We start from the raw sequence: 25522 nt of genomic DNA, 5'->3' as shown, positions 1-25522 counted from the left end.
TATCGATGTTTCACTCGATGTTTCTGCACCTCTAAATTGGGTTTTACGCATCACCAATCATCGCAATACTAGCATAAAATTTGCGCGTAAAAGAATGCCAAAACTTGAGTAAATGTTTAAATAATATAACACGTCTTATAAAAACTAACAGGAAATGTGAGCACAACCAACTACATTTAGAATCTACTTATTAGATGTATTAAAATGTAAGTTTTCTGCTGCATCAGAGACATTTGTGCGTTTTCTTTTGTGTTCGTTCGTCGTCTGCGCGCACGGTGCGCTTCATTGACTTTTTGAGCGAGTGTAAATCGTAAAAAAGAATCAAAACTTAACCAAATAACACGGTTTTACAAAACATTACATTGAATACAAGTGATTTGCGGAGTACTTTAATGCAGTGATCAGACAATCGGAATAATCTCATATTTTGGCAGCAGCTGCATTTCGGTTTCGTGCAAAAAAGGAAACAGAGATACAAACAGAAGCGGGACCGAAACAGAGAAGCAGAAGCAGAAACAGAAACAGGCGCCTGTGACCGTCCATATGGTCTGCAAATGCAGGAGCCTGTTAATGTGCCAATCTGACTGACTAGCTGTCTGTGTTTGTGATTAGTGCATGTGTGTGCACTCAAATAAACAATCGACTGTAACAACAACAATAATAATAATAACATACAATTAATACAATGAATCCGGCCGAGCTGCGCATGATGTGGATGAGTAGTCAGTACAATTCCGAGCGCATTTCACTGGAGGATGCAGCTACTCTGCTTGGCCACTCAACCGTCGGTCTCTCGGTTATGGAGGATATGACACATCAGCCAACATTGGTAAGCTACCCCCTCCTCTCTCTCGACCATACATTGTTGTGTATCTCAGTATATACTGTAACGTTCCCGTTACCGTGCTCCTGCTTTGCCAATCTCTCGACTAAACAAACCCAAATTCTGTAGGTTAATATTTACTTGGGAATTGGCCATGTATTTATGAATATTATATACATATATTACTTCATATATTAAAAGGGTGTTTTTTTGTTCTTTTTGTTGAGTAAAACTATTAATTTGATTTATTGCAAATGTATAATAATCGTATTTATGAGATTTCTTTGTGAACAATTATTTGTGGATATTCCACTTTAAAGGGATCTTAAATACCAATAGATACAGACTAAGACAAGCCACTTAATAAATAATAAATGAATAAACAATTCTTTCTTTTTGAACCAAGTATAAACAAATAAGAAATAAGAACATATAGAAATGATGATATTATAATAATATTTCCAAATACAAATTTGAATTTTATTGAGTATGAAATAATAATAATTTGTGTTTATTGTTTTAAATTTTTATTACAAAAATGCAAATTGAAAATGAATTATTTTGTAATACAATTTTTATAAAAGCCAGCTAAAAATGCACAAATTTAAACCCCAGTTTTAAATTCGTATAAAATAATACAAGTGGCAATAAAAAAAACACCCTTTATACACCTAGAATCTAGTTACTTGTATGTGTTTCTGCTTTAGTTGAAAATTGGAATTTGTTTACTTATTTCTTCTACTTTCTTTTCTATGATTTATGTATTGGTTACGTTATATTCGTATCCGTATCCGTATCCATTCAACTATCAACTGTATCCAACTGCCAATTTCAAAACGAAACCGAACTCAACACAAAATCCACAACAAACTCAACACACTTCCAATCCACAACAACAATTACCATCATTACCACCTCAACCACCACCACAACAACAACAACAACAACAACAACAACAACAACTCAATGTCGTAAAGGATATGAATCCAATGATGAGCATTGTTGGGGGGGATTTCACGGGACAAGCTGCAGCGGCTGCTGCGGCATTGGGCGTGCAACCTGCAACACTTATTGCCACAAACACAAACAACCTATATGGCTTTGCCCACATGGGCGGATTGCAACACCAGTTGTTGCAACAAACGGCAGCAGCGGCTGTCTTTCAAAATTATACCGAAGTTATGGACGGCGATGATGGGAATAATGGTAATGGCGGCGTTGCATTGATGGGCGTCGGCTCATCCGCGGTTGATGATGATCAGCAGCAGGTTTATGGCCAATTGGATGATGGCTATGATGATGGCGGCGCCAGTGGTGGCATGTCTGATCTGGAGCCCAAACAGGAGATCATTAATATTGATGATTTTGTCATGATGAACGAGGATAACAATTCATACGATGGTACTGATTTTATGACCTCCTCGGATAAGGATATATCACAATCCTCCTCATCGTGCATGACAAATATGCAGAATCATGATCTTCTCGTGCCCCTCGGTGATGGTTTAATGCACCATAAACTGTTGGGAACCACGCATGCCATGATCAATGCATCGACGGCACCATCTCTGCCCGGCATGAGTTTATCCGCCAGTGGCAATGCCTTTACCAATATCCTAGTGGCCTGCGATGATACGACTGGTGCGGTCAGTACCAAGGGTATGTCCTCGAATTGTGGTAAAGGTGCCAATGCCAGCACCAGTTCCAGCTCCAGTTCATCCATGCGCGCCCAGCGTAAGACTCGCAAAATCGAGCCAGTGAATAGACCAGGACTTGTGCTTAAAACACCGATTGCCTACAAGGGCAACATTGATCCCTCGGTAATTCCGATACAGAAAGATGGCATGGGTATGTTCTCACTTAACCTTCACTTTATGCTATGATTTAAATACTTAATTATTATTATACTTACTTATTTCACAAACCAAACAAACCAATTGCCATGATTTATTAACGCCTTTAGTAATTTGGGTTTGTGATTTGGCTTGGTGATTAACCTGAGCAGGTAGTCAGAGCTATCATATTAGTTAAACTAATGGCCTAATTCCACTAACAACTTAAAAAGAAACAATTTAAAAAATTATTTTCCATAATTTCTATAGCATATTTAAAAAATGTTGGCATTCACTTTAAGTATTTTTAGTGTCAAAAAATGAAAATAATATTAAAAAACATACATATTGGATTATTTTTGATCGTTGCCACAACAAAATTAACCCCAATTGATTTATTTTGTCGAAATTCTTAAAGGGAATTCTATAGCTGGCAATAAAATATAAGATATAATTTCCATTAGGTATAATAATTTTTAAAATATTTTATTTTTCTAGACAACAGCTTGTCGATAGATTCTTAAAAAATATGTGTGTTCAATGGAACGGGGTCAATAGTTATAGAGCCAAGTCTAAAATTTCGCATACAACTAATCTGGAATCATGTTCTCCTCTCCCACAGCTGTCTGCGAACGTTGTGGCGCCATCGGAGTGAAGCACACGTTTTACACGAAATCCCGTCGCTTCTGCAGCATGGCCTGTGCCCGTGGTGAACTCTATTCGCTGGTTCTCAATAGCAAAATGGATGCACCCCATACGGCGAGCAGTTCGCCGGCACCTGCCCTTGAGATGTCAGAGACGACGGCGTCAGCGGCATTGGATGCCGTTGGAAGTATTGCATCTGATCAGGAACAGGAGCAACAACTACAACAACAACAGCAGCAACAGTCGGACATTGAGTTGACACTGCAGGCAGCACATATCAAGAATGCCAATTATCGTTTTCGTATCACGGATCAGTCAAAGATTACACAACTAAATGGATTTGGTGAACCAATGTCATTGGGCGGCGATGCCGCTGCCAACAATGTTCAGATGGCAACGGATGAAACAATTGCAGCACTAAATGGTGGCGCTGTTGGAGATGCTGCTGCGCCTCCGGCTGAAGCCAGTGGCAGCAGTGATGGCAACACATTTCTGAATGCAGCGCCGACGCCAAAGGCATTGAGGTTATTTCGTGATGTCTTTCCACAGGATGATCTACCCCAGATCCCAAAATACGAACGTCTTCCGGCTCCGTGTCCTCAGATGGAAAAGATCCTAAGTATAAGACGGAGAATGTATGATCCGACGCACTCCTATGATTGGTTACAACGACTGGGAAAGGAGAGTTTCTTTGCAGCTCCTGTTACCTGCTTTCCTCACGCACCTGGCTACGAGGTGTGGGACAATCTGGGCGTTGGCATGAAGGTGGAGGTGGAAAACACCGATTGCGATAACATTGAGATCATTCAGCCAGGACAGACGCCCACATCATTTTGGGTGGCCACGATACTCGAGATAAAGGGCTACAAGGCGCTAATGAGCTACGAGGGATTCGATACGGACTCGCATGACTTTTGGGTGAATCTCTGCAATGCCGAAGTCCATTCAGTTGGCTGGTGTGCCACACGTGGTAAGCCATTGATACCGCCCCGCACCATCGAGCGTAAGTACAAGGATTGGAAGGATTTTCTCGTCGGACGATTGTCCGGAGCACGCACATTGCCATCCAATTTCTATAACAAGATCAACGATAGCTTGCAATCGCGCTTTCGTCTCGGTCTGAATCTCGAGTGCGTGGACAAGGATCGCATCTCACAGGTTCGCCTGGCTACAGTCACCAAGATTGTGGGCAAGCGCTTGTTCCTGCGCTACTTTGACTCCGACGATGGCTTCTGGTGTCACGAGGATTCCCCCATTATTCACCCCGTCGGCTGGGCCACCACAGTTGGCCATAACCTAGCTGCACCTCAAGACTATCTGGAGCGGATGTTGGGTAAGATTTAAGGATAAGATCTTGGAGTCTTGATCATTTCTTGAGAATATCACACCCGAACTTGATACGCTATACATTCCATGAAAGCCAGTAAAAGTTTTATAATTTGGGAATCAAACCAAAACAAAAATAGTTTACGGTTTCGGTTCCGGTACGTCCCGAAATAACTATTTTGGTAAAAGGTTCTATTTCAGTATTTTTCTTTCGGTTTCGGTATTAGTACCAGTACGTAACGGTACAACAAATCAGTTTTGAAACATTTTTAAATGTTGAGATATCGTTTTATAATAAATATGACATCAAAATAACTAGCTAGACCTAAAGCAAAAAAAATTTTTGAACGAATTTAAAAATATTTAAATGCAGAATGAATTAAAAGGCCAAGTCATGATCAAAATGACATTCCGCTTGGAAATCGGTTCAGGTTTGATCATGTTATGGCTGTTTGAAGTTGGTCAGACTTCGGAGTTAGTCACTTTACAAGTCAAAATTTTTGTTCAATTTCACATAATTTTTTACAAAAAAATTAAAGGGGTCAGAATCAAGTTTATAGTGTTGTTTTATACTAATTACGATATAACGAGTTGATTAAAAGTGAAAACTTGAGATTTAAAATTTTGAATTTTCGAAATTTCAAAGGGGGGACCCTTAGCATAGAAATCAATATCTAGTAGAATCTAGAACAAAAATACATAGAGAATTTAAAGGCTTAAAGGCTCAGTTTTAATCAAGCTATGAAAGTTTTAAGTTGGTCGGACTTCGGAGATTTAAAATTTTGAATTTAAGACGGTTAGTTTCGCTTAACGGTTCCGGTATTAGTCCCTGATATAAACAAAAAATATTTATTCTTAGTATAATATAATTTTTAAATGTATTATCTTTCAGCGGGTCGGGAGGCCATGATTGAGGTACATGAGGACGATGCCACCATAGAGCTTTTCAAGATGAACTTCACCTTCGATGAGTACTATTTGGATGGCAAAACGAATGGATTTATGGAGGGCATGAAGCTGGAGGCAGTTGATCCACTTAACCTGTCGTCAATTTGTCCAGCCACGGTGATGGCAGTCCTCAAATTCGGCTACATGATGATACGCATCGACTCGTATCAACCGGATGCCTCAGGGTCAGATTGGTGAGCCGGCCTATCAAGAGATTCCCGACAAGAATAAATATTTTTAAACCATATAAATTTATGTTTTTAGGTTCTGCTACCACGAGAAGTCGCCGTGCATCTTTCCCGCTGGCTTCTGTGACTCCAATAACATAACTGTGACACCCCCCAATGGCTACGATGCACGCACCTTCACCTGGGAGGGATACCTACGCGACACGGGCGCTCTGGCGGCTGGTCAACATTTGTTCCATCGCCTGGTGCCGGATCATGGCTTTGAGACGGGAATGAGCCTAGAATGCGCTGATCTCATGGACCCGCGACTGGTGTGTGTGGCAACAGTGGCCCGTGTCGTTGGTCGACTGCTCAAGGTGCACTTTGATGGCTGGACCGATGAGTATGATCAATGGCTGGATTGTGAGTCAGCTGACATTTATCCCGTCGGCTGGTGTGTGCTCGTGGGCCACAAACTGGAGGGACCACCACGTGCCTCGCACCAGCAGGTGATTAAGCCAGCACCCAAACCCAAGGTACCAAGGAAGCGGAAGACAAAGAAGGGCGGCAATGGAGCAACTGGCGCTGCCAGCAACAAGCAAATGCCACATGACAACAATATGCAAACAGGTGAGTTTTCAATTCAAAGATACCCTTTTAGAAATTGTTTAATAATACAAAAGTTATAAATGAACTATGAAAAATTTAATTGGGAAATTTAAATTTGGTAAAATGTAATTGGGAAATAAATAAAAAAAGAAAATTATTCCCTACAAGAATATTGTCAGATAAGACTACAAATATAAAAATGTAGGGGAAGCAAATAGGATTTATAATTAATATAATATAATTTATAATTTAGGAATGCAAAAATTAAATTTAAATATTTTTATTTCGACTTCCTTTCTGTTTCTTAACATTTTAGTCGAGTAAGGTTACTCAAAAAATGAAACTGGAAAATAAATTAATTTTATTTATACCATTAAAATTTTCTAGAATCAGTTTAGTAGAATCTATTTCATTTTTACGAAAATAATCATAGTGGATCACTATTTGAGAAGAAAATTAAAGTTTAATGAACTAATTCTGACTAATTTTTCAACTTTGGTGACTTAAATTCAATATGTACTTTTTTTAATTTGTTAATGTAAATCTAAAATAAAAATATGCACAAATATTATCTCGAACTCTGATTATAGAAACAGCAGTTAAGCCGCGAACGATTGCATTGAAAACGACACCGCACTTGCCGAAGCTGAGCATCAAGTTGGAACTGAAGCCGGAGCATCATAATCCCGCCTTCTATGAGAACAACCAGCCCGAGGATGAGGATGAAGAGGATGGCATTGCTGAAGACGATCTCGATGGCGACGGCAGCACCAGTCACATGTCCGAGCAGTCAACCACACACTCCGAACAGCTTGGGACAATGGCAGCCACAGCTGTCGCAGGAGTCGGAGCTGGAGCGGCAGCCGGTGCCAACAGCACGGTAACTCCAATAACCGGCAAAACAATGGTAAAGAAATCTTCCACTACTAAATCTCCTGCGCCACCAACTGTGGGTCGCAAAGCCACTAGCTACATTGCGGTGAGTACTTGAGGATAATAGTGCGTAATTGCTTGTAGAATCAAACAACCAACCGCCCAACGCCCGCTCGCTCGCCCGCCTGCCCGTCTGCCTATCTGCTCGTTGGCTATAACATTTGTACATAAAATTCGAAATAAAAACAAAGAAATCATCAAAAATGCAATTTGTATATAACTTATGTTTACGCACTGTTATTTTGGTACTTGCAAGAGTTTCATCAACACCTCAACCAGTCCTGGGAATAGTGACTAAATTTTTTTTTTAAATTAACCTTAATTCTTCATAAATTCCGTTGCAACTGAGTTAAATTTTATGTTTACAACTTGTTGAATTCATTTATTTGCTTAAAATGCAAATATACTTCCATTAATAAAGAAAAAATAGTTGAAAATGTAACTAATTAAATCCAATATTTGATGTAATAGTTACCTCTATGATTTATGTGTTGACAAAAAAAAATTTTAATCAGTATTCCCAGCTCTGACCTCAACACCCAAACACCTGAAAACACACACTACCTTGTCACACTTATACTCATTCAGCTATGTTCTTAATCCAATTTTTAGACTCGATTTAACTAACTAATATTACTACTTTACTTTAAAACAGAACTCGTCCGTGACAAACAGCAAGTACATTCCACGTCTGGCTGACATCGACTCGAATGAGGCGCAACTGGAGCTGATGCCGGATTCATGGAATGTCTATGATGTATCACAATTTCTGCGGGTTAACGATTGCACCGCACATTGTGACACTTTTAGCCGCAATAAAATCGATGGCAAGCGTCTAATGCAATTGACCAAGGATGACATAATGCCACTGTTGGGCATGAAAGTGGGACCTGCGCTTAAAATCTCTGATCTAATTGCGCAACTCAAGTGCAAGATTAATCCCAGCAAGGCCAGATCACACAAGAACAACAAATCACCATTTTTATAGTGCGGAATCCAACCCGATCCCAACCAGAAACCGAAACAGATAAAACCGAACCCGATTCAATGTTTAACAAAGCCAAGCGTAGTCGTATTATACATATTTTTTTTTTTCCAAAAAAAAAAAATGAAAGCAAAACAAACACGATTGTTATCACCGATAGATGCACGCATCTACCCGTGCATATTATGATTATATATAGCTGTATATATAATACAGTATTTTGTTAGCACTTGAAATCGAAACACATACGTTGCCTATAATGGATTCAATATCCATATACAGTTTGTATAACTAACTCAAGTCTTACAGCGCGTTAATATATCTAGATATATTTATATACACATAAGTATATAAGTAAATATATATACTTATCGCCGTAGTCTTAAATGTACGCTCATGTTATCAGTCAGAGTTTCTATAAATTGGGATAATACATTTTTATCATACACACAAAACACACACATATTTTTTATAATAGCAACAAATCTAAATTGATAATGCAACATATGTATATAATCATATACATACATAGACACAAAACATAAATACATATGAATATATATATATATAAATCGGTTAATTGTATATAGAATTTGTATTCTTCAGTCGCCAGTAAACCAGGCAGCATCTCAAGAGCAAAACGCATCCAGTTAAGCGAGATTAGCCGCTCCTAGTCCGTAAGCCAACAAATCTGCAAAAAGCCCCAACAAATTGCAGCATATATTGTTTATTTTGAATCCAGCAACTGCATGAATTAAGTATGTACTATTAAAAAATTAAGCACTTCAAGTGAAGGCAACCTTAAAATTAGATTACCATTGTATCTAGAGATATATGCTTAAGGTATCAGTTAATAATGTCTAAAACATATATCTAATAAAAAAGAGTTAAAAATTGCAACTATAACGAAATGTCATCCTTTTGTTTTATTTTATTGAGTTAGAGAAAAAAACGAAGTACAGCAATTCAAATTAAGCGCTCGCTTCAATATTGGTTGGGGAAAAAGAAATCCATTATTTATATATTATTTTCAAAATTCATTTATTACGGTTTGGACTGTCCGATTTATTTCAAATATGTGCCGTTTTGTTCAATGACTTGTTGCCATTTTGAGGACAACTTTAAAATTCCCCGCTCAAAAAAGCTCTGGTCCTTGCTGTTAAAAAACTCGACCAACCTAGTTTCGCTTTCCTCTATTGAATTCATTTTTTTACCTTCAAGAAAATTTTGTAAGGACAAAAAAAGTTGATAGTCGCTTGGTGCTAGATGCGGACTATACGGTGGATGCATTAAAACTTCCCATCCGAGCTCCCTAAGTTTGTTGCGCGTCATTATAGAAGTGTGTTGTCTAGCGTGAAAGACAATCGCTTTCGCTGTGAAAGACAGTCGCTTTTTGTCAATTGCCTTCTTCAAAAGGTCTAATTGTTGACAATAGAGGTCTGAGTTGATGGTTTGTCCATATGATAGATGGTAGATAATCCCACCAAACGCACAGCAAAGCCTTCCTGGCAGTTAGTCCTGGTTTGGATACCGTTTGAGCTGATTCACTGCGTCTTGACCAGTCACCATCCGCTTAAGAAATAGGTCGATTTCATTACGCTTGGACAAGGATTCGCAGATGGAAATTCGGTTCAGTATGTTTTTTTTTGATAGCTCGTGAGGCACCCATACGTCTAGCTTCTTACTGAATCCAGCTTTTTGTAAATGGCTTAAAATTGTTTTGTGGTCAATGTTAAGCTCTTGGGCGATGCTGCGGCTGCTGACATGCCGGTCTGCTTCAGTTAGCTCCACGATCTTATCAGAATTTTCGACGAAGGGTCTACCAACTCTAGGTGCATATTTAACGTCGAAATTTTCGAAACCAAAATTGTGCATTACTAGTCGATACAGTATCGGGGCCATAAACATCGTTCACAATTTCAGTCGCCTTGCTTGCATTTTGCATCAAAAAGAAATTGTAAAATATAGCGAATTTTTTCTTTGTTGATCTCCATGCTTAACAAAATTTCTCTCACAATAGAATCGACCCAAAAAAAAAATTTCCAACACTGCGTTTTAAAGGGGAAGCCCACCTTTCCCAAGTTTAAATCAGTGTGACCAATAGTTTACAAATTAGAGCATACCAAAGCTGACACACAAAAAAATAATGGATTACTTTTTCCCCAACCTAATAAACTTGCCACTAACATTTCTGTTAAACAACACTGTTAAGCATTCCTGTTGCTTGGAACAGCATATAAGATGCGACGAAATGGCAACTCTCGCTCAAATGTTTAATTGTGGATTCTGTTCGTCACAGTGGATGCTGGAAGTGCGCCTCTCGCTCTTAGGACCCACACATACTAACCGCAAACCATCAATTGATCATTAACCCAAGTATTTTTGTAGCTGCTCAACAACTTTCAATAGATTGGTTTATTATTATTATTATTACTTTTTTTTTCTGATATTAATACAATATTTTTACAACTAGAGCTTAGTGTCTAATTTTACACTTAGGTTTGGTGGCTATTTATATAATTTGTAATAAGTATATATTTGATAATTATGCTAAAATTTTGATTAAACTTTTGAACACGCACACCAACAATGCTACTAAGCTGTGTGTGTGTGTTTAGAAGAATAGGTGCATGTGTGTGCAAATATTTGAAATATATTTATGTACATATAAGTGTGCATGTAATTATTGTAGGTAGCTGCCATAACCGTCAAAAAGAGTTTAAGGAAACATAAAAGTAGAATAATAGAAGTACACATATACAAAGATGCCTATATACAGGGTATTTTGTCAAGCACTTAATTACTAATTACACATTTGTACGCAAATGTTTGTATGTATATACTTTAATACTTAGTCTATATTATTGTATATTTATTATATATAGTTATGAAGAATATAGAAAGTTGAGGCTATTTGCGCTAAACGATGAATTTCTCTTGAAACTTTCCTTGGTTTATCTATGTACTTGTAAATGCCTCAATAACAACTTAATAAAATAATAATAAGAAATACTAACATTTACATACACAAGGTAGACAAATAAATATGAATAGGAGTATGATTTTGAATGCAAATAAGAGATTATGAATTTGAATTAATGTGCAAAATGTGAAATATCAAAAGGAGAATAAAAAATAAAGGTTCCAATTGGTTTTTGAGCTTCTTTAGACTTGGTTCACTTGAGTCCATTGAAAGAAAACGCATTACAAACAAGAAAGCAATAGCCGAGACTGCTCAACTACAAGATACCCTGGTCAAGCTTCTTAGTTACTTATCGTGTGTGACCAAATTCAAATTTGTAGCTTAAAAAAAAATTGTAAATAAGCCCGATCTGCCTGCACATGTATGGAGACTATATACCAAATTTGGTGCTTTTAGCTCTTGCCATCTCTGAGATCCATTCGTTTGTACGGACGGACAGACGGACATGGCTGTAAATACTCGACTATTGCTATTTCTGCTGATCAAGAACATATATACGCCTCCAATTGTCTGTTAGATACTTTGCACAAAACTTAATATATCCTCGACCAGAGTAAACAAATAAATATTAAATTAGTAGCCGAGATTAAATCTACATTTATACAGTTGTTAATGTAGCAGCAGCTTGTGTTGTTGTTGCGGCAACTGTTGCTGTTGTTGCTCCCACGCTGGATCGTCGCTTTTTTATTGGCGGCGTTTCAGTTTCAAACGCTGGAGAATTGCATTTATCTTCAGCAACTGTTGACTGTTCCACAACTTCTGCTGAGCTGCGTCTTTTATTGCTGGGACTGATGTTGCTGCCACAGGCAGTGCCAAGTGTTGCATCCACGCTGGTGACACCGCTGGTGATTTCCGTGACAATGTGCGCCTCCAATGAAGGCGGCAACAGCGGCGACAATGGCACTGCATTTAGATCGCACGCTTCCTCATCGCTGACCGCAACATTGCCAAAGATATCGCCACCACGGTCGCCGACCAAATCATCATCATCCTCGTAGTCGTCATCGCTAAAGTCATTGTTCCAAAAGACCTGTGCACCGGGAAAGACATACGAACTGTTCTTGCCGTGACAGAAGAAGGTTCCGGGTTGCAGACGTTCCGCCGTAGTTTGACGCTTCCGTGGCGGCGGCGTCGGAGTTAAGCTGGGCGCTGCTGTCTTGGTTTCCAGCACAACATTTGCATGGCCGGAAGATGAGGAAATGACTTCGTTGTTGCTGGCATTGGAGAACTCGCCCTGCTCAATGCCGCTGTCCTTGGACGAGTCAATGGAGAGATGACGATAGCTGGCCGTGCTGCTGGCGACGCCAATGGCACTGGCACTGATTGCCGCCGGTGCCACAAGGCGATCGCAGCTTAATGCCGTCTCATTCAGCTCCACAAGTATATCGCTCTTAATCCGCTCGATGGCGGCACGATCATCTGCATTGGTTGTTGTTGTTATGGTCTGTGGTGTGGTTTGCTGTGGCCGCTTGCTCTGCTCCGCCGTGAATGTGGAAGACTCGAAGCCACTGTCGGAGCAGGTGCCTGCCGAGGAGCCGAGCATGTAATCCGCCGATCCATTTGACTTTAATGATTGCGTGTCTGTGTCCAGCTGCGATTGCTGTTCACTCTCGGAGCTGCAGTGTCGATGATGATGATGATGATGGTGGTGATGATGATGCAGATAATCTGCTGGTGGCAACAAATCCCTGGACTCACGGAGCACACCATCGTCACAGCACAATTGCCGCCAATCGTTGTCATCCGTTTGGGATGCGGAGCCAGATAGACGATGACAGATCTGATTTATAATCACATCAGAGTCACCCAACAGTTCCACATCAAACTTGAGATGATGTAGTTGCTCGCGATTGATCAGAATCTGCGGCACTGACGCTGGGATGCTGCTGGGAATGTGAGCGACGGGACGCACCTTCAGCGATGATCCAATCACAATCAACAAATCGCATTGGTCTTTATCCGTTGCCATAACCGTGTGATACTCATCGGGCAATCCTTGAGAGATATAACAAAAGTTGCAGATTAGAGTCTATTCAATAAATTCTCAGCTTAACAATAAGTGGTGCTGGTGTCGAATAACAACTAAAATCTTAGTAATGATATAAGCTTCAATTAATAGTTTATTGCTAGTGGAAATCCCAACTAATTTGTTTAACTAAATTATAATAGAATCCACATTACTAATACTAGTAATTTAGTGAATTCCAGAATTTGAAATTAATTTTATTGTATTTTAATAAAAACATACAATATTTTAAATATAAATGCTTTTGATTCCTTAAACTTTTGAACACAAAAACTGAAAAGCCCGTAATTGGGGAAAAAATCAATTATTTCTTTGATTTCGGTTTTTCCAAAGTTAAATTGCATAACATTTTTATTTTTTTCTTAGTTGTAGTAATGCTCTAAAAAATATCAGGAAAAAAAAATATGTTGCGTATAAGAAAAAATAATGTATATTTGAAAATAATATTCAACAAAAACTTTTGTAAGGTTTTCCCAATATTAATGAACTAGATATGTTGTATTATATTTTTTCTGATTGTTTTTTTTTTTCCAATTTCTTGCTTTCTTTTTTTTCCATTATTTGTTATCTTAAATTTTAGTTTCAGTCTGATTGTCTTTGTTTTTGTAATTCTAAGACAAATATTCAAAGTTCATAAACGAAAAAAAAACTAACATTCAATTGTTAAAAAAAGATTTATGTTTATTTCAACTATTGATAGCTGAGAAATGTTAGTAACTACATTAAATACAATTGTATAGTTCTAGAAGAAAGAATAATTCGAAATAATATATTGAAAACAAATTTTAATCAAGATTTTCAGCTTTTGATTAGAAAATGAAATTGCTTACCTTCGCCAAAGAAAACAATGTCGGGCTTCATGATGCCATTCTCGACAAGCTGCTTCAGCTGATCCTCTGTGACGGCCACGGAGGCATCAACGCTGTGCTCCACATTCGGCTGACATTGTGGACAGACGGGAATGCGCTGGGCAAAGATGTCAGCACGCAGTGCATCCGCATTGCATTTGTATTTGCACTTGGTGCACGAGGCCGTCGAGAAGGAGCCGTGGCATTCAATGACCCGCTGGATGCCGGCAACCCGTTCCAGGGTATCGATGTTCTGCGTGTAATTGCGCAACAGTTTTCCCTTTGTCTCCAGCATCTTGATGAAACGGTGGCATGGTGAGGGCTTAAATTCGCCTGGATAAATCTCTCGGGCGAATTTGTAGAACGGTCGTGGATCACGCTTGAAATAGTTAATGTCGAACATAGCCTGCGGATCGGGTAAATCGGGAAAATCATGTGCCAATCGGGCATAAATGCCATTTGTGGAACGGAAATCTGGTATGCCGCAGGATACGGACACGCCAGCTCCAGTGAGCACAATGATCTTCTCGGACTTTCGCACCAAGTCGATGACATCGTCAAATGTGTTCACGTTGCTCAATTTATTGCGACGCTTTGGCTCATTGAGCAGATGCGACAGATAATCCCAGAGCACGGATTCATCAATATCCGCCGGCAACCCGGACGCAAAGTGCGGCATTATGCTGGCAATCACCTGGCGTGGCATGCGACCACGTCCCGTGTAGAACTCACGTTGTTGTTGCCAACGCAGCTTCCAATCGGTTTCGCTTATCGAGGAGCAATCCGAGCTGGAAGAGTCGTCATCATCATCATCGCTGTTTGCCCAGCTGGAAATAACAGATTAATTGGAAATAAAATGAAACTTTCATTTTAAGAAAGACAATTATACTTGGAGCAAATATCTAAATAAATTAAGATTTAACAGGGATTGTTATTATTATAAGTTTTATTTTATGATAAGCAATGATTTATTTTAATTACTTTACAACCAAAATAAAAATAAGCATTATTTACAATACTTTTCAATTTATTCAAAACTTAAATAATTTATATCACGATTTTAAATTTTATTTACACAAAATATCTTATTATTTTCATCGATGTTAAAATAATTTATCCCAAATTTTTGTTTTTCAAAACTTGAATAATTAAAAACTCAATTTGTAATTTAATTTATTTGTAATTTATTTTAATCAATGTTTAAATAATTTATGAATAAAAGTATATATATTTTAAGTGTATTTTCCAAATGTTATCTTTATTAAAAATGTTAAGTAATTTATACCTCGATTTGTAATCTTCATTTTCGTCCTCGTCATCTTCATCGTCTTCATCCGCCTCGGAGAAGGATTTCTCTATTGGTTTTTGTTGTAAACTTTGCTCCGATTCGTTTGTTAAATTTTTGGCATTTTGATTGGCGCCAATTTCTTGTTCTCCCATTTGAGGCAATGTTATTGTTTTGATTTCACTATTTGCTTTTGGTTGCGGTTCGCTTGTTGCTGGCGTCGCCGCCGCTGATGATGTTGTTGCTGTTGCTGCTGGCTTCATGTTTGTTGACAGAATTTCAGCGCCAAAATCGAAATTTGTTTGCGATCGTTCATAAATTATTAATCCATTATCGTCGTGTTGCATACTGACATCGCAGACATCAGCAAGTTCCTTGGCATTGATGTGGCCAAGTCGTATGTCCATGTCCTCATACTTTTCCATTATTTTTCCAGGCGCAACACAGTTTTCGCCCGTATTAGCTTCGTCTGCTTCTTGCCACACACTCTCTCACGCACAGCACACCACCACAATCGAGATGTTTCGATTTCTTCTTTTTGCTTTCACGCTTTCCGTTTTCTCCGCTCTTTCGTTGATACACACACAAAATTTTTACGTCTCTACTTTGCATCCATTTTACTTTCGTAAAAAATATCTCTAGTTGTCAATTAAGCCCAATTTTTTTATTTGCGCACATTTATTTCGAAATAATACGTTTTTTTTAATATTTAGAAAATTTTTTTACTGCTTTTCTATAAATTATTTTCGTAAAATTTGTACGTAATAACTGGAAAATTTTCCGAAGATATGACGTACAAAACGTCCAATGTGCCCAAAGCAAACGTTGGAATAAATCATTAAATTTCACCACGCCCAACGTGTGCTCGAAAATGGCTACGTGCGTCGCTGTGTCATGACGTTTTTTTAATGCAGAACATCTGGTCACACTAAGAAAAAATAATACCAGAACATCTGTTAATAAATAAATACTGAATCAGTATTAATTAGAACGCGTTAGATTTAAATTTAAGTTAGTGAAAATTTTTAAATGCAATAACTTTGCTATAAATTAATAATTTGATGAAAATTAAAAATTCAATATTGGACAAAATTAGGAAAAACATTTTAATGAAGGTTTGAAGCTCGTCACCCCAAGGGAAAAGAAGTTATATAATCTGACTCTAAAAAAAATTCAATAATTTGACAAAATTCTAATAAAAACTCTGCAACAACTTTTAAAATTGTAGCTTGAAAATTTACTAAAAAAAGTGAATTTTTCTATGTACCTCTATTCCGGAAATTTACCCTTTTTTAAAATCGAGCCAGATCGGAAATGTTTACTTGGTGGCAGCCCTCGGTTTATTTTGATTTGAGCGGCCAGCTCTGTCGACCTCAGAAGAACTAATAACATGTTAGGATAGGTCCTACTTTCAAATGTAAACAATTATGCTAAATTTATTGCAACAACGCCATCATTATTTTAAAGGAAAATATGGTCGGGTAACGTAAATCGGCTAAGGCGATGTGTTATTTTCACTGACCACTTAAGCAAAGTACGTATATCGATTGTTTTTGCAACAGCCAGCCACAAAGCAAGCAGCAAATAAATTCCAACATTATTTACCGACAGCAAAGTTTCTTACAGTAAGTTTACACAAAGTTAAATATGTTGAATAATTCCTTAGGAGAAAAAAAGTTCAAGTTCCAGAAAAATGAGTTTTTTAAAAAGTCTAATTAACTGGAAAGTATTGCATACTTTTTAGCGAGCAGGTCAGCTGTTTTTACAGCTGTCGTGTCTGCTGCCTTGGAAAGTGGAACGAATACAACAACAATTGGGAAAAAACAAAACAAAGTCATAGCAATATGAACAGAGAATTATAGTGTCATAAGTTTAGAAGCAATCACAAAATTATTACAGCTAAAATGTGTATTTAATTTAGGGGCTAGTGCGCGCATTCGCAATGGACAAGTTGAATTTATATGAGGTACTTGGAGTGACCAAAGATGCGACATCAGAGGAAATAAAAAAAGTATGTGTCAAATTATTGTTTATCTTCCATATGTACTCATGTACAGTTTATTTCAATTAGAATTATCGCAAATTGGCCAAAGAGTTCCATCCGGACAAGAATCCCGATTCGGGTGAGAAGTTCAAGGAAATATCATTTGCCTATGAAGTACTTTCGGATCCGGAGAAACGTCGCATCTACGATCGCTATGGAGTGAAGGGCTTGCAGGAAGGCGCTGATGGCTACAGCGATGCCTCTGACTTTTTTGCACAGTGGTTTCCATTTGGTGGCGCTACCTCCGATCGTAGCAGACGCGATGGCAAAATTATGGTTAAATTGGAGCTAACGCTTGAGGAAATCTATGTGGGCGGAGCTCAGAAACCGGTGGAATATAAGCGACAGAAGCTGTGTGACCAGTGCAATGGAGACGGAGGACCCAAGGAGGCGCGCCTGGAGTGTGAGGCCTGTGGCGGCGTTGGACGCACTGCAGCATTCACTTTCATGGGTCTAAGCGCCTTTGATGCGGTCAGTTTGGTTAGTCTAAAGAAAATGATTTCCTTGACTCGTATAATTTGATTTCAGGTGTGTCCCACATGCGATGGACGTGGATTTACCATCAAGGAGAAGATGCGCTGTAAGCTGTGCACAGGCAGCGGCTTTGTGGAGCAGCAAATGAAACGCAATGTGGATGTTGAACGTGGTGTGCCCCACATGCTGAAGCTGCCCTTTGCCAACGAGGGTCATCAACTGCGCAGCGGTGAATTTGGTGATCTCTATGTGATTATTGTGCAGGCCGAGCACGCGGTCTTTCAGCGTCGTCATGCCAATCTCTACATGCGTGATTTGCAGATCAATATCACAGAAGCATTATGTGGCTACACGCATTGTTTTAAGCATCTCGATGGCCGCAACGTTTGCATGACCACCCAGCCGGGTGAAGTCTTGCGCCACAACCATATCAAGAAGATGCGCAGCGGCGGCATGCCCGTATTTAATAAGCCAACGGATCATGGTGATCTCTATGTGCAGTTTAAGGTCATCCTTCCGGCAAACGATTTTGCCACACAACCGCAACTGGCGATGCTGGAGGATTTGCTGCCGCCACGTGAACGTATTGTTGTGCCGCCTGGGGCGGAAGAGGTTCACATGACGGACTACAAGCCACAGACTCGTCAGGCCCGTACGGATACAGAGGATGATGATGATTACAACGGACAGTCGCCACACTTTGAGAGCGTCCAATGCCAGACAGCTTAGTTGTGGGCATGGACATATCCATGGCTGTTGCAGTTGCAATATCTCGCTATTGATTTTTGGAAACTAATCCCAACGCTTGGCGTGGACGAGATGTGCTTCTTAGTGCCGCTAATCGTCCTACTATGCATAGTATTATTTTTCATACAGGAATGTTTGCTGTAAAAGCGCGTGATCAAAATTTTACTCATTATATTTTAGGCCAAAACGAAATTAGCTTAGCTAAATTACAAATATGCATATGAATGTCATAAATGTTACCAAATCCCCACTACTAAATTATATGTTTATCTCTTAAACTATACTCACATTAACTTCAATAACTTTGCAACATATAAACAAACAAAATATCAATTAATAAATATTTGTTAGTCTAAGAACCATGACAGGCTAAAGAGATAGCAAAGTAATACACTATTTGTTGTAAAACCAACAATAATAAATATAATAAAATAAATGTGGCATAAATTTCACTAAAATAAATAAATAAATGCCTTATTGCTTTGATGCCTATTATAAAAGGGTATTTTGTTGTTGAAACTATATTTGTTTTTAGTTTTGATCAACTTAATCTTTTATAGTTTACACTGCAAGCTTTACAGTTTGTAAGGTCTATTTATTGTTTAATAAATATAAATCCATATAAGTATAGGATCAGTTGAATACTAATTGAAAAAGAGTATTAAGATAAATCAATATAGAATCCATGACGTGTCAAAATTTATAATGACAATGTGGGATGAACATTATCACTAGCTACGATTATCAATAAATTTTAAATAATTGTTTTATTGCCGTCTTATCCTTTTCTCACATCTATCTTATTTTCTATCGTTTTTCTACTGATTTATAAGTTTTTAATTCTTTTAGACGTAAATCAATAGTATAATAACAAAATAAGATAATATAATAAATTATTTTTGTCTTTTTCCACAAAATTGCGCAGAAAATTAATTTCTTAAAGTTTATTTGCTTACAATTTAAAAATCATTTAAATTACAGTCTTCAAAGTGTATTGTTTGATCTGTTCAAGTCGATCCTTTTTGTAATCTGGTCCATTTATAGTATTAAATTTAGAGCGAATTTCCGTGTTTCCTTGATTTTGACTTATTAGAACTGCTGTCCGAGTTGGTATCCAGTGGATCAGAAGCCTGCTCCGACTGAGGCTTGGTAGGAACGCTTAAGTCCAGAGCCGCAAGGGAATCTGATTGAGGTTCTTCTTCCTCCTCCGGCTGTGGCAAGACCAACAAGTGTTGCTCCGAGCTGGTTGATTGCATCTCACCACAACGCATTGTCTTGGCATCCGCAGCTTGTTCAGCACTGACCTTCATCAAGGTAAGATATTGATTGTATTTAGCATAGTTCCTTCTGCCGGTCTCATCATTCATCAAGACCTGAGCATGGACATGGGACTTGTCGCGCATGGTCTTCAGGCGTATATGCTTGGTGATGTCCCAGCGCCAATTGGAGCGATATGAGCAGAGGGAGCATTCAAATGGCTTGCGATTGAGATGACCCACAATGTGGACATGGAAACGCGATGCGGTGGCAGCCCAAAAGGTGCAATGCGGACACTTGAAGACTTTCTTCAACGCATCCGAATCCTCCGGCTGCAGTTGCTCTGTCACCTGTGGGGGGAAAAGTGGAATATTGTTAGAGTAAGCATTTGGTTTACTGGCTGAACCCACCTCTCCATAACCAGGTGCGGTTTCCACACCACAGTAGCTCAGATCGTTGCCACGATAATCCTCCTCGCCGGCAAGTTCCATATCACTGGCCAGATTCGTGGTGCTCCTCAATGCCGGCTCACATTGCTGCAGATGCTGCACTAGCTCCACGGCATTGGGCATGATTTGCTGACAATGCGAGCAACTAATAGGCGGCAAGTCATTTAGAGGCGTCTCCAACTCGGTTGCCTTCTCTGGACTGGGACACGCCTGCGTTTCGTTTGGGTCCAGCTGCTGCTCCAGAGACTCCTGTGAAGCCTGTCGACGCGATGCCACATGATGGTTAAGCTCGTGTATGGTCAGGGATTGTTTAATGTTGGTGCTGAAATCGCAGACATTGCACTTGAAGTAGCCATTGGCGCCATGGTTCTTGGTGTGCCTATCCAGATTCCATTTGTAGGGCGAGTGGAAGTCACAGGAAGCGCATTTGATCAACGGCATGGAATGATATTTGACATGCTTCTTGAACCGGGCACGGATCGGAGTGCTGTAGGAGCACTTTTGGCATTGATAGGGAGCTATGGAGTTGCCAGTGGAGAGATCCAGAGCCTCTGGCGTGAGGTAATCATCTACCTGGGTGAGCTCCTCTGAATCGGAGCTGCTTTGTTCCGCCTCGCGCCCCTCCAGTTCCTGTGGAAGGGAAGCAGCCGAAGAAGTGGACATGGGCACGGTTGGTGGCAACATGCACAGCTGAATCTCAAAGGCCATGGAGAAGATGTTACCACTGCCATGTGAGACCAATTGCTGCAACTGCTGCAGTTGTTGTTGTCGATTGAATGCCTCTACATTGTGGAGCAGCTGCTGCTCCAAGACTTGCAGCTCACTCTTCAGTTGCTTCAGCGATGGTCCTCCACAAGGCAACGACGATGATGATGATGATGATATTCCAACTGGAGCCACTGGCGTCTCGATGCTCTCCTCGAGGCGTCGCTTGCGTGCCTCGCGATTACAGTGGCGTCTCCCCGACATGCCACCATTGTCATCGTCGGAGCAACCATGCACCATCTTCATGTGACGCACAAGCTTCTGAAAGTGCCGCGAGGCATACAGACAGAGCTTACACTCATTGATGACAATCTTCTCGCCGTGCACATCCCGTAGATGGGACAGATGACTACGTGGATTCTGTGTGAAGAAGGCACAACTGGTGCAACTGTAGTTGCGTCTAATCTTGCACTGCGGCAACTCCTCTTCATTCCTGGCATCCACCTGTAATTGTGTCGGCGATGGCGCCTTGTAATCTCCTCCTGCTCCTCCGCCTCCGTCTCGTTGTGCGGGCAACACCATCCTGGGCGTCATTTGGGGAATCGTTCCGCCTGTCCGATTGTTGAGCAACTGAAGATGTCGCTCCAATAGCTCGGCATCAACAAGTGGATGAGTTGCGGCTGCCTTCAGACGATTCTCAGTGGTCGTGGTCATCTCTGTTGAATTCATGGGGGCCTGATAGACAGTAGCACCACTGACCAAGCTGCGCACCACCAGCCGATTCCCAGCACGCTCCACCATAGATGGCAATTCCATGGCTGAAAATGTTTTCAATATTAAGTTTCAATTTCTTTTGTCTTCCAAATTTCCACGTTTTTTCTCACTTTTTCTTCAGTTTTTTTTTTCGATGTTTACACTTTGAGAGCTAACTACGAATAAACCACATTGGGACCGTCAAACCGATGGTCGATTTTTCTGTATTACGCAAAGGCTACTGGGTCTTGATTTTCAAAGCGGTTCCCTCCGAGTCCCATGTCAAAATTGGGTTGTATTTAACCAAAATACGAATACCATAAAAAAAAAAAAAATAATAATTGAACTAAATACAATCTGTAAAGAAAGCAAACGGGGAATAAGTATTTCAAGATATTAAAATGGTAAACAACAAGGGAGCATTAGATAAGAAAAATAGCTTAAGATTGACAGTACAAATGAAAGCTGAAACAGATTCGAATCGTCCTCTCCAAAGATAATAGAAAATTTTATTTTTTGGAGAAAAAAGAAAGAGCCAAAAAGTAATACTCTAGGAAAGGTAAGTAAATCTCATAGAAAATGATTTTTACAATGATAGTTAAGGAGGGAATTAAGAGAATTAAATTCAAGGAAATGTAGTTTTTTAGAGAAAACAAAACTATCATAGAACGAATACTATGAGGGAGTAGATTGAGAATTAGACCGATAAAGCAACATAATATCAGGTGTGCTCTACAAATCTCTGCAGATCTTTTACGACAATTTCTCATGAAAACAACCGAGTATAGTCTTGGTGTTCCTGAGATATCAGAGACTATATTTTTCAAACATATTCGCGGAGTCACAAATATCGACTTTAATAATTTTAAATTCTGAACAAATTTATTATTATTATATTATATTTTATACAATAATGCCATTTAAAATGAATATTTTGTTTTTGCTTTAAATATAAAATTGATTTTATTTAACAAATTTTACTGTAGTAAATATTTCAGCAAATGAATAGTTTGACAGTTGAAAGTATTGATTGCTTTGTTTCTTTTGCGTTGGATTTGTGTGTTTAGCGATTTGTAGAACCGACGTGAATAAATTATAGTTGTTTGGGTAAAAAAGACAGGAAGTAGAATTTTATATATCTACTCTTTTTCTCATCGAAATTAACTTTAATTGGTGAAAATCAAAAAATCATTGCTTATGATGGAAAATAAGAGCGGGTCCTTTAAAAAGATAAGCATTGTTTATTCATGGTACATTTGCTAAATTTGCAACAAAACTCGTACATTTTTTTTTTTGTTGATACATTGCATCAATTTTTTATGTATTATAAATTTTTTGTTGTTTTTTACTTGCAAACCAAAAGTTATCCTCAAATTCTGAGTATTATATAAAGTAAAATTTTAGATGGAAATGTTAAAGCTGAATAAAGAATTTAAATTTGATTGAAAGCTAAAGACTTCAATTTGAAATATGGTTAAAAAATATGTTTGTTTTTATAGGCTTATAACTAAAAATGATTTTTTTTTTATTCATTGTGACTAACACATTTTACCCTTTTTTGCCCGATTGACAGATGGTTCTGAGCGGAAACTAAACACAAAGATTCTCACTTTGTAGCCTAAATAGATAGTTACTTATTTACGTCGGTAACACTAACATTATAAAAGTGACTTAATAATTACTACTTATAATAAACAGCCAAAAGGTCTCTCACGGTTATTGGATAATTTAAGACTCCCTTCCATCCATATAAACCGGTAATAGTTGTAGCCGCAAGTTTGCATCCACATTCAGTTCTTGCTCACTAAAATTGAAGAGAGGCGGAAGATGTGCTCCATTTGGCATTCGGCTTTTCATTGCAACCATGATGCGCAGTTCATCATAACTGGCATGGGCACAAGCATAAAGTGGAGGAATACGATTGTCTGGATGATAGGCGAGGCAGGAATTAAGGAGATCTTCCAAGTCGGGTGGTAGATCGACACCCAATAGTAATTTCCAATCGGTGCTTGTCCCGATTTCCACTAGAGTTATTCCAGTGGCGTCCATCAGGTATTTCGCACTCTCCAGTCCAGACGTGCCCAACATGCAGACGATCTGCAGCATCTGCTTCTGATCATCTTCCATGTGGTCAAAGAGCAGTGATCCTTTGAGCATTTCCGCCAGCACACAGCTGGCACTCCAGATATCCACAGATGTGCTATAGGAACTACAATTGGCTAGCAATTCCGGTGCACGATATGGACGCGGACAGGCACAGGGACTAAAGACTTTTGAGCCGACAAATCTAGAGCTACCAAAGTCACCTAATTTGAGATTCATCGTTGACGGATCCATGAGCATATTATCGGGTTTTATATCTTGGTGGCATATGTGAAGCGAGTGAAGAAAAGCTAATCCCCGGAACAATTGATATGAGAGGATGCGCACATAAACCAACGGTACAGATCCCTGTCCATGCTGCTCTAGATAATCCAACAAAGTCATTGGCATGTACTCCAATGCCATAAGTAAATGCTTTTGTGGGGGATTCCCCAACTGGGCATGAAAATACATCAGCAGACGCACAATGTTACAATGCTCCTCAATGTCGCACATTATATCCACCTCATCTTCCATTTGGCATGGTTTTTGGAGCACCTGTTTAAGGGCCACCACACGATTCAATTGATTTATCCTTGCCTTATAGACTCGTCCAAAAGATCCAAATCCAATCGGTTCATTTACCGTTAAAGAGGCGCACACTGGTTGGCGCCCACGAGGAGTGTAGCACATGGCTATATAAACGGTTCCACTTTGTATTATGGAATGATGTATGGAAACATCTGTGTTTTCCTCAATCATTGCTATGGATATTGAACAAAAATCAAATTCACACCACATCACATTCACATTTATTGTCTCCACTTACCCATCTTATTTCGTTAAAGACAAACAGAAAATAAGTAAAAGGAATACAGAGTCGACTTCACTTAAGCTTTCTGCAGCGAGTCTGGTCACTCTTAACACTCAAGCTGCAAAAAGATCCTCAATTTGCAATTATATTATAGTTAAGAATCAATTTATGAAATCAAATGCAAAACACTGTTAATTTACATTTTTATTTTAGAGTTGACAACATTTATGGCGCAGAAATTTGAGTTTTAATCGATGCGCTTCTTGTAACGATTTGGCAATGCATGTTATCGTGGGTGTGTTGAATTATTTACAGTGGTGAGTTACATTTTCAAATGCAAAGCTTTTGATTCGAGCGAGCGTTGCCGAATCATGATGAAATGATTTAATTCATCTTACGAGAACGTTGCCAGATCTTGGAATTCGTAAAAGATCATTGGAACAAACGATCTTATGGACATTTTTGATGCAGAAATTTTGACAAATTTGGTAAACCAAATAGTAAACTTAATAAATATTGTAAGAATCCAAAATAAGAATTAATGAAAGGAAGCATAAATTAGAAAATTTAACTAAGAAAAGCATTCATCATAAAAATTTAGGAAGATAATATAAAAATACATTCAGAGTACGAATAGGTTAAATTGAACTTCTTAATAAGATATATACAAATACATACAAATGTATTATTAAACATACATTTACTTTGTATTTGGTACATTAATACGGTAGGTTTTTTGTCTGGTTCCTTTTTAAGAGTATTTCTGAAGTTTAACCAAGACAAGAGA

At 38.8% G+C, this 25522-nt stretch overlaps 5 protein-coding genes across 7 annotated transcripts; 2 read left to right on the top strand and 3 right to left on the bottom strand.

Annotated features, from left to right (window-relative positions):
• Nucleotides 1–49: 49 nt before the first annotated feature.
• LOC117780417 (polycomb protein Sfmbt) lies at nt 50–9179 on the top strand. Of its 3 annotated transcripts, none has more exons than XM_034616933.1 (7): nt 50–829; nt 1801–2671; nt 3278–4633; nt 5519–5768; nt 5839–6371; nt 6941–7329; nt 7939–9179. In XM_034616933.1, exons 1-7 carry the CDS (start codon nt 686–688, stop codon nt 8269–8271), a joined length of 3876 nt encoding a protein of 1291 aa, XP_034472824.1. In that variant the 5' UTR covers nt 50–685; the 3' UTR covers nt 8272–9179. The 3 variants fall into 3 exon arrangements, with proteins under 3 accessions (XP_034472824.1, XP_034472825.1, XP_034472826.1); XM_034616934.1 differs by having other exon boundaries at nt 686–829; nt 6941–7257; XM_034616935.1 differs by lacking the exon at nt 1801–2671 and having other exon boundaries at nt 704–829.
• Nucleotides 9180–10654: 1475 nt separating this feature from the next.
• LOC117780423 (NAD-dependent histone deacetylase sirtuin-1) lies at nt 10655–16258 on the bottom strand. Its single transcript, XM_034616945.1, has 3 exons — nt 15411–16258; nt 14108–14952; nt 10655–13246 (listed from the first exon to the last, which is right to left on the bottom strand). Exons 1-3 carry the CDS (start codon nt 15833–15835, stop codon nt 11850–11852), a joined length of 2667 nt encoding a protein of 888 aa, XP_034472836.1. The 5' UTR covers nt 15836–16258; the 3' UTR covers nt 10655–11849.
• A 914-nt stretch (nt 16259–17172) lies between these two features.
• LOC117781699 (dnaJ homolog subfamily A member 2) lies at nt 17173–19004 on the top strand. Its single transcript, XM_034618506.1, has 3 exons — nt 17173–17421; nt 17482–17925; nt 17983–19004. The coding sequence occupies exons 1-3, from the start codon at nt 17353–17355 to the stop codon at nt 18655–18657; spliced, it is 1188 nt and encodes a 395-aa protein (XP_034474397.1). The 5' UTR covers nt 17173–17352; the 3' UTR covers nt 18658–19004.
• Nucleotides 19005–19604: 600 nt separating this feature from the next.
• On the bottom strand, nt 19605–21877 carry LOC117780684 (zinc finger protein 160). Its single transcript, XM_034617311.1, has 2 exons — nt 20343–21877; nt 19605–20282 (listed from the first exon to the last, which is right to left on the bottom strand). Exons 1-2 carry the CDS (start codon nt 21813–21815, stop codon nt 19728–19730), a joined length of 2028 nt encoding a protein of 675 aa, XP_034473202.1. The 5' UTR covers nt 21816–21877; the 3' UTR covers nt 19605–19727.
• A 1690-nt stretch (nt 21878–23567) lies between these two features.
• Nucleotides 23568–24683, bottom strand: LOC117779810 (protein kinase shaggy). The gene has a single exon (XM_034616130.1). It carries the CDS (start codon nt 24681–24683, stop codon nt 23568–23570), a length of 1116 nt encoding a protein of 371 aa, XP_034472021.1.
• Between the last annotated feature and the right edge of the window lie 839 nt (nt 24684–25522).

The sequence above is a fragment of the Drosophila innubila genome (assembly GCF_004354385.1).
Source record: "Drosophila innubila isolate TH190305 chromosome 2L unlocalized genomic scaffold, UK_Dinn_1.0 4_B_2L, whole genome shotgun sequence".
NCBI classification, from domain to species: Eukaryota; Metazoa; Arthropoda; class Insecta; order Diptera; family Drosophilidae; genus Drosophila; species Drosophila innubila.
The sequence above is the reverse complement of the archived record's forward strand: the minus strand, read 5'-3'. Positions and strand labels throughout refer to the sequence as shown.